Source organism: Periophthalmus magnuspinnatus, chromosome 1 (genome assembly GCF_009829125.3).
Source record: "Periophthalmus magnuspinnatus isolate fPerMag1 chromosome 1, fPerMag1.2.pri, whole genome shotgun sequence".
NCBI lineage: Eukaryota > Metazoa > Chordata > Actinopteri > Gobiiformes > Gobiidae > Periophthalmus > Periophthalmus magnuspinnatus.
Window position 1 is genome coordinate 18,645,028 of NC_047126.1, and position 17,988 is coordinate 18,663,015.

Consider the following 17,988-nt stretch of genomic DNA (forward strand, 5'->3'; position numbering starts at 1 on the left):
TAATGGTTGATTGATGATTGGTTTGTGAATAGCCTGTAACTGACTTTTATTACAAAATGTGTGAACCAGGTAAAGCTAAAATTATGGATGTCTCAATAAAACAGTTTTATTAAAGCTTTTTCATGTAAAGCACAAAATTTAGTTTTTATTATTTATCTAGTAATTATATTTTTGTCTAATTAAAATGGTTAAAAATGACAAAACAAGCTTCTTAAAAATAAAATGAACAGAAACAAGGGTATAAAGTGATATTTCTGCAGGTTTGTGGTCCATTCATGTTTTGTGCTAGACTTGAACCTCAACCGAGATATTTACAGGCACATTTTAGGTAATTTCTGATGCATTGTTAAAATACCACCTAAATTTTGTTATTGAGATAATGCAATATTTTGTAAATATTCTCAGTTTTGCATTAATAATATAATGATTATTTTTCTCTCCAGGCCACAGACGCACGCAGAGCTTTCCCGTGTTGGGATGAACCTGCCATCAAAGCCACCTTTGACATCAGCCTGATCGTCCCCAAGGACCGCGTCGCCTTGTCAAATATGGTACTCCTCACATTTGTACTTTAAAACACAGATACTGATCTTAATCTTAAAAATTCATGAGCTCAGCAGTAACGTGGGTAGTAGTGTTGTCACAAATCAATACAAAAAATCCAATGCTATTTCCATAGTAAGGAAAGGACTCTGTACTGATTTCAATACCATGATAATAAAAACAACGAATTACATTCTTTTTTAACAACCCTACTGAGAACCACAACTATATTCAAATCTTTGCGCTGACATTCTCCTTTCCAGAGCAGCTTACATAAGAGAGGGAAAAATACCAGTGTAAAACCTCTGGCTAATGTTATACTTCTACTTTAAAGGACCTTTGTGGACATGAAAGCCGGACAAGATGAGTCTGAAAATGTCTGAATTTTGCATCAAACTGGCATCAGAAAACCTCATCTGGTTCATATAAAATGCAATGGTGCCCTTAGGCTCAAAAGAACAGCGGCTTGAAGTTAAATTTGGCATCAGAGCTTCACATTTGTGTTTAGTCATTCATGAACATGTTTTCATTTCTCTTCTGAATCTGAAATTTGAAACTGAAATATTTCAGTATTCTTGCATTATAGCTGTTTTATTGTAGCTGTCTCGAAAATGACTATATTGAAGTACTGTTTTTAGGCTCAATTCATCCTGCTATATAGTTGTGTGAGTGGCATAAAATTCTGATGTCATGATTTTAGACGGAGGGCAGGGGCTTAACTCTATGGGGAGAAATATCCAAACACAAACCTTATGAATCTTATGGCTTGAAGTCCTTTCAATTGACAACAATCATGTCTTCAGAATAATGGCCCTTTCTGAAGCAATTATTTCTTTTTTGTTTATGCTGAAAGAGAAGATATCAGATATATAGGTCCAGTAATTACATAAATATTAACCATAAATCATGTCAACAACTCTACAATGTGACAGTTAAACAACAAATTATACTACAGAATTCTGACCTGTCCTCCAGCTCAGTACTAAACTATAATGACTATAAAAGTTGAACACAACCTATATTACTTATTGAGATATTTTCTGTAGCAATATAACTTCAAAATTGGCTATTGTGAATGGCCTAGTAGTTGTTGCTATTTCTTTAAGTAAGCAGACCTCAGACATTTAAAAACATTTTTAAGATTGAAGTTTACAAAATTGTAGCTTGAATTTTCCATTGGTCATTTTCCATTACCCCCAAACTTAGTTCAGACTTGACAAACCTATAAAAGTACTTCAGATGCCAATCAAATTACATTTTTAAGAAAAGGAAACAAGACATCCAAGAATGTCCTATTTCTTTTTTACAAACTTGTGAACCTAAAACCTGTAGTAACAAGTCCTTGTTACTACAGGACACCCTAAATCACCCTTATTAATTATCCATTATGGGCAACTCTAACTTGTGTGATATATTGGGTTGTCACAAAACAGCAACAAAACCCACAACAAAAAGTGTGATATATTGCTGAAGTAAATATAGACGATAAACGATAATATTGAAACTAATTTATTGAGTGACACAAAAACCCAAGAGCAGATTTAAACCATAATAACTATTCTAAATCTACCGTATTGTTTAAAAAATAAAAAAAAAAATAGCAGAATGAAACACTAGTAATTAGTTTGCATCTGTAATGATTCATAGAAATTATTAATTCAACCTCCTATGGCTCAAATCTTATTATATAGCCAAAAGAATAACCAAATATTTCCCAGTAGTGCAAAAAAAGTACACATGATAAAAATTTAAATTTTCAATCTTTTTCCTTACTTTGGAATTCAACTTTTTTAGTAAGTTCTTAGTTCTAAGTTCTTAGTTTTTAGTAAGTTCATAACATCACTAGTGCAAAGAGGCCTAGCCAATGGTGCCAAGGAGCTATGCTCGATTGTCCCACAGCAGCCGTGGCTACATTGAGGCCTGAGTGAGACTAAGGATTAATGCAAACATAAAATGGAAATAAAACATATTATATTTGCTAAATCTCTGACCACACAACATTAGTTTTAATATGGAAACAGCTGTACAAAAGCTGCTGACATTTAGCCATCCTCATACTTTGTGAATACTATTCCCTGAGCCAGTGCAGTGACCTTTACAGTCTGGCCCGGAAAATGGAGCCACTTTGTTTGAGCGCAGGCTGACGCAACATGATAATCCACTCCAAAATATAAAGTGAGGAAGCTTATTTCAACTATCAAGGCTGCTAAATGTCACCATTGATTTTTTTTTTTTTTTTTTTTAAATGAGTTTGATGTGGCAGTAAAATTGTCCATACAAAGCTCAATACATATTTTTTAGGGAGTTAAAGGTGTACTATGTAACTTTTCTGGTGGAGAGTTTGCCAATCCTCGAAAAGGATTGGCAAGAACTGGAATCGAAAAACTTCAAAAAAGTTCGTTCAGTGCCAACTGTTGTTTCCTTGACTTTAAATGCCCGTGTCAATGACCCAATACATACACCACAAGATCAGCTTTGTGCTCTGGTTCATTTGTTTGCTAATTGATTTTGAGGTATAACTGGATATTGTATATCCTAGTACTTTAAAATATTAAATTGATATAGGCATAAAATAATTCAGGGATTGAAAAGGATTTTCCTAATAATATTGACCATTAATTTACATAAAAGAACCAGTATTGAAAAGAAAGTATTGTTAAGGTACCGGTACCGAAAAAAATCAATGGTGCCCAGCCCTAGTTACAGGTCACATCTGTGCAGAGGGGACCCCCAACACAGTAAGAATGAATGTTTTTCAAAGTAGTTGCTAATGAATACACCTGTAATTTATTAAGAGCAAGATGGATATGTTAAATGCCATACTGTCAAACATTCCAGGCAGAGCAAAGAGACGAGCAGGTGTTTCCTCAAAATATACAGCCCTAATGGGCTAAAGCGCAGGCTTCTTCATTGTGGCACACTTGCTGTATATAAACCACCACCTGGACATTTTATCCACAAAGCTGCTTAAAAAACAAGAAATAAGTTTGGGACAGAGAATTTCCATAATTGTTTGTTATCTGGTGTTGCTTTAGACCTTGATAGTCCTGATCTATACCTGGTTTAGTCCTGGTTAGTCTTGTTTTTAGTTATTGGTCTGCAGTGGTCATTAATATGTGTCTGAGGTTAGACCTGGTTTACTAATTTGTCCTTGAATAGTTTTGGTTTATTGCAAGATACTACATACGGACTCTGGTCAGTATCTAGTGGTCCCTGTAGAAAGAACCATGTTGAGTTGGCAACCAACAGACTACTGTAGATTTTGACAGGAATCATAATGAAACAAAAGCTGGATCTAATGAGACTTAAACCTTAAAGCAGACCTTTTATACAAAATCAACTCTTCAGAGCTTTTAACAATGTTATAGCTGTTTCTCCTTACCATTTACTCACCCAAAGTTCTATTTGGAGTGGTTTGAGCAATATTTAATTACATATTTTGAAGATGCCATTTTGGTGATCAACTCCTGTGGTGATGTAAATGGGCCCACTTCTCTGTACTTATTTCTGCTCCAATTAAATTTTGTTAATCAGTGATACACATACAATTTGGCAGCTCATGTACCGGTAGTCCTTTTGGCTACTCGCTTGCATGATGTGCAGCTATCTGTTGGAGGTGGTGACACCTGCGGGACTCTTTGTTGTGATGATCTTTACAGAGACTTCCAGTTTTCTAAGTGAAAAATTCCAGATTATAGCACAATAATCCACGGGTGTCATAGATTACAACTACCGGTATATAGCACTCTCAAGCACAATATGTCCTCTTTAATGTATTCTTATATGCAAACATGTAAAATGACCGGGACAAGGCATTAAAGGTTTACTTTTCAGATCAATACAGTGAAACTGCTGCAGACAATAAATACATTTATCTTTGACTTTACTTTATTTACATTGCAAACACTAGGGACAGACAGTAATAAATCCCCACTTTTAAACTCACAATAAAAACATGTAGTAGAAATGTGTTTTACTCATTATAATCATTAACTACTATATGGTGTGACAGTGACAGTGAAGCTACATTCTTGTCTCTTATTATGAAAGACTTCATTTGGACTCTGGCCCAGAGCAGTCCCATTGTAAAATCATTCACCTCTGAAAATAAACTAGTGTTTGCTACTGTGTGAGCTGCTGGGCTGTGGTCACTTCAAAACAAAGGGCTGTGTTTGTGTAGCTGTAAAAGGGTATTAAAGCGAACAGTCACGGAGGCTGAACTGTGAACTGTTTAACATCTGTCATTCATGCGTCAGACTATTGGTAAAAAGAGTAAAGCACTGATTTGTCTAAATGTATTGTTGAGTGTGGCATAACTATTTAAGTAGTGGCATATGCTACTATATCGATATATTACTTACCGCTATAAATATATATTTATATAATTTTATGGGTCCTCTGCCTGTTGCAACAAAAAAATGTATCACTATGTAGGCCTGTCATGAAAATTGACTTACCGTTCAATACATGATAGATGGAACAATCATTTTTGGGGGTCAGTATGGTTATTATGGGGACTTTTTCTTTGTACTGATGGGAAATATTTAACTATTTTTCCGCAATAAGATTTGAGCTGTGGACGGTTGAATTAACTTTTATGTCTATATTATCACTATTGATACTAAACTAATTAAGTGTTGCATTCTGTTATTAAGTGTTGCACTCTGTTTTTTATTTATTTATTTTTTTACAGTATTGTACATTTAGAATACTCAAAGATAATTCTGCTTCATAGTTTGGTTTCAATATTATGATTTATCGTCTATATTCACCAATGTATCGCACTTCAGTGACAGGCCTATCACTATGGCAACAGTCCTAATTAGCCGTCATGGATATTTTACAAGATAATTTTGTGACAATGCTACACTATTGTTGCTTTTTTAAAGAAGAGAAACTCGTTTATTCAAGACATTTGGCATATTCATTGGTTTGATTATTAAAATAAACGTTCATATTAAGTTTGTGCAGGCAGTGCTTAAACAAAGAAATACTTGATAAAAATGGCGATATATTGCTAGGTCTGTCATGATAATTACTATATCAACTTATCGTTCAATGTATGAAAGTCGGAACAAAATTTTTTGGGGTCAGTGTTTATTGTTGCACTACTGGGAAACCTTTGGTTATTTTTTTAAGATTTCAACTGTAAAAGGTTGAATCCATAACTTCTATGACTCATTACAGATGCAAACTAACTACTGAAGTCTTTAATTCTGCTCATAATGGTTTTGTTGGGTTTTTTTTTTTTTTATAATATTGTAGATTTAGAACAGTTTTTGTGGTTTAAATTTGCTCTTGGGATATTGTGTCAGTGGCATAAATTTGTTGCAATATTATCGTTTATATTTACTTCATTGTGACAGTTCTATATATTGCAGAGTATCATGTACAAAATATTTATCACATGTATTACAAAATCCAGATATTATTGTATTGTGAACCATGCATCTTGTGTCGTATCAAACAGTTAGGGACCCTGTGATTCCCAGCTTAAAGTAAAATGACAGTTTAAACAATGATTAACATCATATCCCAATTGTCAAGGACCCATATTGGCAGCCAAATGTAGTTTCCAATCAGCATGTATGGGGAGTGAGTCTCACTCTTGGTCTCACTCATCTTGTCCCAGTTTCAAGGGGAAAAGACACATGCATTATTTAGTTTTTAGGCAACTAGACTAATTAGACCCAAGTAAATGAATAGATTTTTGTCTCCATTTGTCCAGAATGTGATCGATCGAAAGCCATATCCAGAAGATGAGAACTTGGTGGAGGTGAAGTTTGCCACGACCCCAATCATGTCCACATACCTGGTGGCCTTTGTCATCGGAGAATACGACTTTGTGGAGAGCCAGTCCTCCGATGGAATCACAGTCCGGGTCTACACTCCTGTGGGGAAGGCTGAGCAGGGAAAGTTTGCACTGGAGGTGAGTGGATTTCAGCATGTTGAAGGGATAACAGGATTTATCAATTTAATATTTTACTACACTGTAACTTTCAGGTGGCCTGCCACTACCTGTTTGCATATGTCCAATAATGTCATTGCTTTGCCTGGAATGTTCCACAGCATGGCATTAAAGTTGTCTGTCTTACATTTATTTTGTTTAAAACACTGGTGGGTTCACCTGCTCATGCGCATTGAGTTAGATCCTTTTTATGCCAAACTGTGGAACATTCCAAACAAAGCAATAACATCTCCTCGGAGACGGGCAGGTAGCCCCACCAGAAGTTTTATATTGCACCTTTAAGACTTTAACACTCTGGTACGAAACAAAGTTGCTTGCAAAGTAATAGATTTGGGAAAACTTGTCATTAAATTTGTAAATTAATATATAATTTTTATCACATTGGTTCTTTACCTACAGTATATGCATTGAAACATGCATATAAATGTAATGATACACATCATATAGGTAGAAAAATGTTGCCCATGTCATTAGAATCATCACTAAAATAATATCTTGTCTTTTCCAGGTCGCTACCAAGACGTTACCTTTTTACAAAGACTATTTCAATGTTCCTTATCCATTGCCTAAGATTGATCTTATAGCTATTGCTGATTTTGCTGCTGGTGAGTACTGGTCTTTTTTATTTTTACTTTCATTTCATTTATCTCTAAAACCTATGAATTTTACCTTTACTGTTTTCAGGTGCCATGGAAAACTGGGGCCTTGTAACATACAGGTAATAACATGTCGAAGTGTCTGTTAAAAGACATAAATCTCATCAAATATTATGTTTTTAGTTTTGCAGTGAGCTTTTTGGTCAGACTCTGGGCACTTCAGATGTTGATGTCAGTGTATGCATGGCTGAGTTGAGCAATGACAAACTTATGCTCTGGTAACTTAAAGAATTCAGGGGAATTGCATTTTGCAGTAATTTATTTTGACATGATTCTTAAAACCTCAAATGTCCCCTGTGCAATCTCATCAAAGTTGTTGTTGCAGTAGTACTAGTAGTAACCGTAGAAGTAGTAGTAGTTGAAGTTGCAAAAACAAAAGTACAGGTGGGCAATACGGCAAAAAATGTATCAATGTTTTCCTTGTATTGGTTGATTATGATTTTTTTTTTGTTCAATTTTTTAATTAAAACACATGAAAACTGCTTTCTATAAACATTCTATGAACATGAACAACGCGAGACAGACAGTGCCATTTCACAGTCAAATTTGTTCCTCCCAAATCTGAGTTCTGCTCCAACCACATGCTTTTACTGACTTTGGCAGTGGACCTCTCAGCTAAAAAGCTCAAAGGAGGTCATAGACAATTTGAAATACTCAAATCTCAATTTGAATAAAAAAAATAAAGTTCAATTGCACAATACAAATTGTATTAATGTTAGGGCAACAATATAGAACTCTGCAGTACATATTATTCTGAAAAGTTGTAATATTATTGAAAATAGGAGGAAGTTTTGAAGTAGAATTATTAGTAGTAGTAGAATTATAAGATAAGAGAACCATTATTTGTCCCAAAATGGGGACATTTGATTGTTGCAACACACAGTTCAATAGCAGTAAGAGAATAGAAATAGGTTCTCAAAAATCAAGATAAATAACTAAAATAGACATTTTACACAGCACTAATGATTTACAATATGTTACTGTATTGCACATGGTTACTACAGGTAGCAATATCTCAACAACTCTATCTTGTACCTTTTTATATTTATAATTTATTTCATGGCAAAGCACTTCAATGATTTTTTTTCAATATACCAGCATTTATAGAATAGAGATAAGGTCTTTTCCGGAGAATGGCGAATGTGAGGCACATATTGTAGGCAGGATATGAGATTTTAATGGCTCTGTTTTTGTGACCAGCTGTTCACCATTCAGAAGAATCGTGATCAGGAACATAAGCAGAATTCTCTCAGCACAGGAGTAACAAGCTTTTCTTAACACCAAACTATTTTGTAAATCCAGTCACTGAGATTTTGGAGACATTATATCTTAGTTTCAAAACATTAATACAATTTAAACACGAAAATGTAACATTAAAGGGTCTTTCTAAATTTTACTTTATTACATAATAAAGTAAAATTTGGTTTGCCACAGTGCAGATATATTGTACAAGCAATAAAGCTGCTGTCTGCACCTAATTTATGAAGCTGTTTCCTTCACAAACCAGGAAGTGTGCTGTTGGCGTGCTAGTTATTGTAAGGAGTGGTGTTTAAAATTGACTGGTTCTGTTTTTCACATTTTTAAAACCAAGTTTAAGAGTAGAAATAAGGTACAATGACTTTGTTTTTGTTCTCATGCTTAGTTTATGTAAATAGCATGCACATCATTCATGTGTTAATCTTAAATTTGTATTTTACAGAGAAACGGCACTACTAATCGACCCTAAAAACTCCTGTTCCTCATCCCGCCAGTGGGTGGCATTGGTGGTGGGACATGAACTGGCTCATCAGTGGTTTGGAAACCTAGTCACAATGGTAAAGACACAGAACTGTATCATTATGTACACCAGTGTTTCTCAAACTGTTGTACACAAGCTCCTTTAGGTGGTACTTGGAAGATCTTCAGTTTGTGAAATTATGCATCTGTATTTAGCGTAATTACAAATGTGTGTTAGCATTATAGCTGAAATACACTACTCTACTTGCAGTTGACAAAAGTGCAGTATAGCATATACCAAGTTGTACCTGATCTTTACCATATTCAAACCATGAAAAACCAAACAAATTTGACTTAATTACATGAAAATATTTGGGTACAGCCTCTTTAACTATTGATAACACTACACTGACCTCTTTGTCCCATGTGTTTTTCTGTGTTTAGGAGTGGTGGACCCATCTGTGGCTAAACGAGGGATTTGCATCGTGGATTGAGTATCTGTGTGTGGACCACTGCTTCCCGGAGTACGACATCTGGACCCAGTTTGTGTCGGCCGACTATACCAGAGCTCTGGACCTGGATGCTCTGGATAGCAGCCACCCCATAGAGGTAGGCATAGAGAATGTAAATAAAATTTGTTAGGCTCACAATGGAGAATTTCACTTGCATAAAATTTCAGTCAATACCTAGACAAAATTTTTAATGGTTAGCCGCATGGTGGCTGAATGACTACCACTCACACATCAGAACCAAAATGGTTCCAGGTTCAATTTCTGTGCAGAGTTTGCATGCTTCTCTCTGTGTCTGGGAGGGTTTCCTGCAGCACTCCGGTTCCCCCCATCAACCCAAAACATGCACAAAAGGAAAATCCTCCAGCTAAGGTAGTCCTGATCAAGCCTGGCTCAAGATCTAGAGGAGGATTCCCAACTGCTCCCAGCGGTATTAAAGGATGCTTAACCTTAAACCTAATCAGTTATTTTTATTGCTCCGAAATGGATAAAAAAAGAAGTGTTTGAAAGTAGCTTTTGAGCAATTAAAAAAAGCCTTTAACTGAATATATGCAATGTGAAAGTTTTAGGTGGAAATTTTAATGATCCAAAATAATTAAAGTTGTTTGTGAAAATGGTCTTGATTTATGTTTCAATGATAGAAAAAAAAGGACTCTACAGACAATAGACATACAGTTTAAAATTTGTTGAAATTAGGTACCAGAAATAAAAGAATTCAAATCAGCTCATTTCAACATTTTGTCACTAACAGACTTACTACTAATGATGAAAGGCGTGCTAAAACTACACTTTGAAGTACAGGTAAAAAAGTTACCCTAGTAAAAGTAACTCATTACTGCCCCCTGTGGTGTCAGGTGAACGTGGGCCACCCTTCTGAAGTAGATGAGATTTTCGATGCCATCTCGTACAGCAAAGGAGCCTCTGTGATCCGAATGCTGCACAACTACATTGGAGATGAGGTTTGGACTGCGCTGATCCCATTCTGACATGGTCTATTACACACTCACCTGTATTTTCTTTTTCTAGGATTTTAGGAAAGGAATGAATGCATATCTGGTGAAGTTTCAACACAAAAATGCAGCAACAGGTACAGAAATATTTGATTATAATCGTGTATTTTTCTGATTGTAAATATGTTTTGTTTTGTTTTTTTTAACAAACATTTGGTCTGATATTCGGTGTTTTTTACTATTTGTGTTTTGTCCTCTTTGAAAATATGTTGCATAAATACAAATTGTTTGAAAAGTAAGTTACTACTCACTTCCTTCATTAAGTAAATTAAAAATAGTTAGACTATGCACTGATAATCAGTTGGATAGACAATATATTTGAAATAGAAAGTGTGTCTCCTTGTGCCAAGTGTTGTCCTGTTGGGCAGGTATTGTACTTTTTATTTTTTTTTATTTTAAATTAATCTCAATTTAATCTCAAATTGTAGCTACTCACTAAACATTACAATTGTCTGTTGATTGGCAAATACATGGCAGTGGCAAAAGTTTATAGTTTAACTACCCGACTAGTTGTTGCGTTGCAAGGAGTGGATAAAAGGGCTTATGCACTGACATCATTGTATTCAAAAATTGCCCCTCAACATTCTGACTGAGTGGCACCGAGTGGCAGAACTATGGGCAGCGCAACAGACAAAATGTGTCTCTTTGCTTTTTATTGCTTCATTTTTGTCCAAGGAGCTTTTGTTTCTGCCTCACAATAATAATTTCCTCAACACACCGGAAAGGAAGGTTATCAGTTCAACTGTATGATCACAAAGTCTGTATCAGTGATAAATGCTCAGGGAGTCTGTGCATGTCCCTGTTGTGTAGCTGTTAACTAGTATTCTACTAATGCTTATTTGATTTTCTTGTTTCAAATGTCAGGTACAAGCTAAATATCTAGCAGAGTTGTAGCTCATTCACATTTTATTTTATTTTTTGAGTTCTTATAGAAGAAAATGTCATCATTCACCATTGACTTTCATAGACATTGCCACTCACTAATAAAGTTCCAAAGGTTGTGATGTCAGAGTAAAAATCTAATGGCTTTGTGTCTTAAGACACCTGCTCACTTGGCATTGCAGGCACCAGTTTGAGCTCACAGGAACAAAGACAGGCCATGCGTCAGCTGATTAAAATGAATAGCAACCGGAGAGTCAGGGTCTTGGGGTCTTATTGCACTTTTGTGCTCACTTATATGCTCTTGTTTTGTCACACCTCGATTATGGTAGCTCACTCTTCTTTGGGCTCAATACAACACAGTCATTCAACTAATACAGAATGCTGCAACAAAACTACTGACTAGGTTCAAAACAAGGGGTATTCAGTGGAATGTATTCCCCCTTGAGCTTAGAACAGCAAGATCCTTTGAGTCATTTAAAACTAATTAAAGGGCTCACCTGTATAGATGCCTTTCTTTGCTGACCTGATTTAAATGTCCTGTGTTATGTATTTTTATATTTTTGCAAGTGTTGTTTTTTTCTGACTGTACTGTATTTTATGTTTCTGTATTTGATCTTTTTTATTAATATGAATATTTTTATTCTGTAAAGCACCTTTTGAGCTTATTTCTATGAAAGGTGCTCTATAAATACATGTTACTTACTTACTACTTACTTGGTCTCTAAAATATAATTATAGCTTGCACATTTTATTTTACCAAACATCTATTGTCTTAGGCCTGAACGAAACCTAGGAAACATATCCAATTAGGATTTTTCTGACAAGCATTGCGATTGCGATTAGTTTTAATAATAGGATTTTGTTCAAAGTTAAAATTTTAAACACATCCAGAAGAATTGTCAAAAGAACTGAAATATGAATCTGACAAACTAATACAAGAATCACGTTTGTACAGATATAAACTACAGGGTTAGCAGTGTTTATGCAGAATAAAATAGACTATATTGTTTGTGGAGCAAATTATAGCACTAATGTCCATTCAGATTTTTATTTGATTGTGATTTATCTTACAGCCTGTGTCTAAATTGTTCATATATAATTTGCATGTGTGTCTCTCATTCAGAGGATCTATGGGAGTGTCTGGAACAGGCCAGTGGCAAACCCATCGCTGCAGTGATGAGCTCGTGGACCAAACAGATGGGGTTTCCAATCATCGTAGTCGACCAGGAACAGGTGCTCAGTTTGACATCTGCTTTTCATAATCTCTGTTCTCATTACACAGGCCCAAAATGGTCCATAAACTCATAAAACACACTAACTGAAACACATTAAGAGGAAATGGTTGAGTATGTTTTGTAGCAGGGTTTTGGACACTGATGTTGGTACCCTATGGACTCATTGTGTACCAAATTACACCCAGAGTTCATGTAGCGGTCAGTAAAGTAGTGTCTGTTAATGGTGATATACCATAATTACAGTCTTATAAATGTGAAAAACAGAACTAGTTCACTTACTGTTTCAGTTATTACCCACTTTCCAAATGCATTTTTAGTATCCTAATTATTTACCATGTTGAGTAGGTCTTTTTTTAATAACTTTCAGAGTGGAATTTTGCACATTTTAACTATGAGCTGCTTTTACTTTATTTCTGTACTGGGGCAAGACAGATTTTGCTCAACCAATTGGGAAAAAATTGGGTATAGACACTTAGACGGATGTCTTTTGGCTCTGACCTTTCAAAGGTTTCACACAAATAAACTATTTTATCATGTCTGTTGAAAGATGCACAATGTGACTTTTTGGTGGGGGATCTGCTACATGTTCGTCTCCATGGAGATTTTATTGCCTTGTCGGAAATAATCCATAGATATTGAACATTGCCTCTATTTTGCACTAGGTTTTGTTTCTTAAAAATACCTTGGAACTCATTAATTCTTGCTCTCCACAACTTTAATTGGTGGTTTCTATGGAGATATATTAATTACATCTCCATTAAGATGAGCAAGATCCTCTCACCAGAAAAGTTGCAAAGTTCACTTTTACTGGTACTAGATTATATATTATTTAGGTGTTTTCAAATAATTTTGGAAAACGTAACCTGCATTGTATCGATGTAAGTTTGTTAAACCAAAACAATTTTTGAAGGAGCACTATGTAACTTTTCATCATTTAACGTACATATGTCAATGGAGACCAGCAGCTGTCACAAGGTCAAGTTAAAGGTCAGATCTGTAGAGAGGCAACACAAATTGCTTTACAGAATAATTTAAGAGAAGAGTACAGACAACGTCCTTTCATATGCACAACTAAACAACAACTTTGAGCCTGGATTTGAACTTATATTATTTGTGTTGTTTTTTTGTTTTTTTAACTAGCAAGGAGAAGATCGTATTTTAAAGATCACCCAGAAGAAGTTTTGTGCCAGTGGGCCGCAGAGTGAGGCTGTAGAGGGAGAATGTCCGAACTGGATGGTCCCGCTCAGTATCTGCTCCAGTGAAGATGCCAAATGCACCAAACTCAAGGTCCTGCTGGACAGACCCGAGACCACCATCACTGTGAGCGGAGTGGGACCTGACCAGTGGATCAAGGTGAGTGCAACAGGCACCCGGGGACATGTACAGAGTGTTATAATGGAGCTCAACAGATTCTGTTAAACCAGTGGAGATTTTTAAATGTGCAGGCATTCCAGTAAACAGCAAAGGTATTCTGATTCTTTGGTGTGATAAAGGTTTTTTAAAGAAAATTGAATTCTGTCAATGGGACAAAACTGAACTGAAGAAGCTACATGGATGAGTGGTGAATACCCTAATGGTGTAACATATTCACTCTTCAACTTTTATCCAGTTGACAGTTTATAAATATATATTATTATATATATATTGTTTTCTTTTGATAGGATTGCTGCTTTCCCTCTAAAATGTTTTTGACAGTATTTAATTTAAAAGGTGATTCCAGCTACATTGCTTTTTAAGTCTATTTAATTCCTGTTATGTTCTTCCTTTCTTCCCAGATAAACCCGGGCACAGTAGGCTTCTACAGGATCCAGTACAGTTCGTCAATGTTGGAGAGTCTCCTCCCGGGGATCAGGGACCTGAGTCTGCAGCCTGTGGACAGACTGGGGCTGCAGAACGATCTCTTCTCTCTGGTAACGAGAGCATTACTTTAGGCTCAATACAACACAAAGGGAATACATGTTGTGAATAGGGATATAAGAATAGTGTGATATTACTCATTATTATCCAAGCACAATGAAACAGAAACGTTATAATTATAAAAGTGAATGAGCTAATGAATGGGATGAATAAATTATACAATGCAGTTACATTCAGTCAAGAACAATTCACACTGTCCTGTTTCTGACCCAAACAGACTCGTACAATATCACACATGCACAATACAACTCCTCAACACATCAGTGTGGCATCTATTACATCAGTCAGTAGCTTACAAAAAACACAGTATACCAGTGTTACACACTTTTCACAGTGTGTGGCGTTGCACACTCATTATCAGTGCTGGCGGGTTTGGTTATTCTAAATTCCACAGGAAATGTTGTATAGCTTGTTAGGCTTTTTAGTTCAGTCAGGAGATTGTTCCACTAATTTATTGTGTTATAAGAGACGGCTGTTTGTGCAAATTCAGTTTTGCATTTGGTGTGTTTTGAATGAACAGGGCTCTCTCTCTGAACTACTAAACATTTGTTAAATCTTAATCCTTTGGAAATAACTCTTAAAATTGCACTAGAACATTGCCAGGGCATTTATAGAGAAAAGTAATATGTCTACATTTCCACTGGCATCCTTGAAAAATTACAATAAATATTGTAAGTGAGGTGAGATTTTGTAATAGTAAATATTGTGTTTTACCCAAAGAGTATATTGTAAAAGCAGCACTTTGTGTCAAAATCAAACTGCTCCACACGGCATCAAATGATAAAATATGGTATCTTTTGTAAACCAAGAAGTAAAAGGTGTAATTTACGGATTGACTGAGCTTTGGGAGTTCATCCCAGTTTAAGTTTACAGTATGAAAAAAGTTAAAGCTAAAGCTGTGCACGCAGCCCTGCCCAAAATGAATGCATAACAATAATGAATTCTAAAGGGTTTGTGAGAGATGAGAACTAGTAGAATAAATTTAAATAATACCGTAAATTTCGGACTACAGAGCGCACCTTGATATAAGCCGCACCAGCTAAATTTGAAGAGAAAATCAATTTTGTACATATATAAGCCGCACCTGAATAAAAGCCGCAGGTTTTCATATTGTAACATGAGATATTTACACAGAAAGACGGTGCACCGACACGCTTTTTTTTAAACTGTGCCTGAAAATTGGCACCAACACGACAACAACACGGGATGAACACATCTGCAGGTTTAGAAAATAAAGCTGCACCAACACGGAAAATCTGCTTTTATTTCCTCTGAAAACTTTTGTCGTCTTTTTACATTGACCAAGTTGGATTCATTGATGTCGAGCTTACGTGCAGTGGCTCTATTTCAGGGGTCGGCAACTCGCGGCTCCGGAGCCGTATGCGCCTCTTTCAGCCTCATACTGCGGCTCTGCGTGGCTTGGGAACTAACACAGACACAGCTCACAGTCCTGCGTAAAGAGCCCTGATTTTCAGACGTTGTGCGCACAGGGGTCAGGAGCAACTTTGGCCCGTCCCTAATGACACACTAATAAGCTCGTCCATAGATGTATCATGAAAATCCTGCTGGAAATCGCCACAGAAATCTATTTGATGTAGTAGCAAGTATATTATCTGCTCTTGTCTCCGCGGTGACGTATCACGTATAACACATCAGACACGACGCACAAAAGTAGAGCCACAAGCGAGTGAAAATGAGCCAAAACAAAAGTCTTTGGAGATCTTTTTAACAAAGGGGAAAAGGACAACTGAGGAGCCAGAAGAAGAGACTACGACCTCCAAGAAAAAGAAAGATAAATTTAACAGACAATGCCTACTTAAAATCTGGGTTTGTCGCTACAGGTGACTCACGCGCACAGTCCGCTCTGCGTAACATACGGGAAAAGCAAATAAGGCAATGAAACCTTCAAAACTGCTTTGGCACATGGAGAATAAGCACCTGGGATTAAACGATACGCTACGAGTTTTTTTGTTGTTGTTTTTTTAAAGAAACTGCGGAGTAGAGTAGACATAATCACATAATCAGCGCGATGCATGATGCAGCGGTTTGGTGAGTTGTATTTTTTTAATGCACTTAAGTTGTTTTTGCCATATTTATCTGCCACGTGTAGAAGGCTTGTCCGTGAAAGTAAAACCTACATTATTCCGTTACATTATTGTTATTATACAGTGTTATCTTCATTTTAGATGTCAAAAAGTATTTGCGGCTCCCAGTGTTTTATTTTATGTGGAAAGTGGGTCCAAATGGCTCTTTGCGTGCGTGTTAAAGGCCGACCCCTGCTCTGTTTCCTTTCTGTTTCTTTATCTTAAAAACTGCATCATATCCATTTCATGATGCGCAAAATGATCGTTCAAAATCAAAACTAGTGAATTCTTCAGAGCAGAATCTTTCCCCACGTCTGTCTCACTTTTACGTTTACAGCTAGAGAGCGCCCCCCAGGGTCCGTTATCCAGTAAAATTCCATATATAAGCCGCACTGCTGTAAAAGCCGCAGGGTTCAAAGCGTGGAAAAAAAGTAGCGGCTTATAATCCGAAATTTACGGTACTTACTCCTTCCATGGCTTGAAAATCAGGTACCCCAGCTTTAGCTTACTATTAAATATATTTTGTTTCTATCCTCTTGTCCCTCCAGGCACGTGCGGGGATGATCAGCACAGTGGAGGTGTTGAAGCTGATGGAGGCATTTGTGAATGAGCCAAACTACACGGTCTGGAGTGACCTGAGCTGTAACCTGGGCGTGCTCTCCTGTTTGCTCTCCCACACAGACTTCCACGAGGAGATCCAGGCCTTCATCAGAGACCTCTTTACCCCCATCGGACAGAAGCTGGGCTGGGAATGCAGACCTGGGGAAGGTAACCTTCAACCTGGACACTTGACCACCAAAATATCTTATGTGAGCTAGGGTAGTACTTAGATAGTTTGCAACCATGGCCATATTTTTGTCAATGCCAGATGTGGAGTGAATGAAAAATGCATGAAATTGTAAATCATGTATTGAAATAATCAAAATCATGTTCAGTTTGAATGGGCCGACTTGTACAAACCTGTTCTGAAATGCATAGCTAGATACATTCATTCATCCATTCTTCCGTCAGAGGGAAATTTAGGTTTACAGTAGTAGTGTGCTTGTCAGTCACCTTTGTTTCAAAGTTAGGGATCCTGAATGTGTTATAACACACACTGAAATAAATATTGCTATACAGATTAGTTAGTTTTACAAGCAGATTGGTTGTGATTGTTTTTCCAAAATTGTTCATACCAAACCATCTTTATGATAAGAGAGCAGACACCCCTTCAGCTGTGCTCTTTTTGACTTCAGTGTTTCATATTGGTGTTTTCAGGTCATTTGGACGCTCTGTTGCGAGGGCTGGTTCTGGGTAAACTGGGAAAGGCAGGGCATAAACCTACTTTAGAAGAAGCTCGTCGGAGGTTTAAAGATCATGTGGAGGGGAAACTGGTGCTGCCTGCGGACCTCAGGAGCCCGGTAAGAATCACATTTATATCTAATATATATTAACCATACAGCAATATTATCCAAGTTAAAAACTCTAA

At 36.5% G+C, this 17,988-nt stretch overlaps 1 protein-coding gene across 1 annotated transcript in view; it reads left to right on the plus strand.

Moving 5' to 3' along the window:
* The window catches only part of npepps (aminopeptidase puromycin sensitive), a 31,129-nt gene that overhangs the window by 9,590 nt on the left and 3,551 nt on the right, over positions 1–17,988 (plus strand). Inside the window, exons 5-17 of the mRNA XM_033970076.2 lie at positions 444–551; positions 6,272–6,472; positions 7,020–7,116; positions 7,196–7,229; positions 8,867–8,981; positions 9,328–9,492; positions 10,247–10,351; positions 10,419–10,479; positions 12,408–12,517; positions 13,660–13,872; positions 14,295–14,429; positions 17,069–17,288; positions 17,778–17,920. Of these exons, the coding sequence (XP_033825967.1) occupies positions 444–551; positions 6,272–6,472; positions 7,020–7,116; positions 7,196–7,229; positions 8,867–8,981; positions 9,328–9,492; positions 10,247–10,351; positions 10,419–10,479; positions 12,408–12,517; positions 13,660–13,872; positions 14,295–14,429; positions 17,069–17,288; positions 17,778–17,920 (1,707 nt within the window). The remainder of the gene's footprint in view (positions 1–443; positions 552–6,271; positions 6,473–7,019; positions 7,117–7,195; positions 7,230–8,866; positions 8,982–9,327; positions 9,493–10,246; positions 10,352–10,418; positions 10,480–12,407; positions 12,518–13,659; positions 13,873–14,294; positions 14,430–17,068; positions 17,289–17,777; positions 17,921–17,988) is intronic.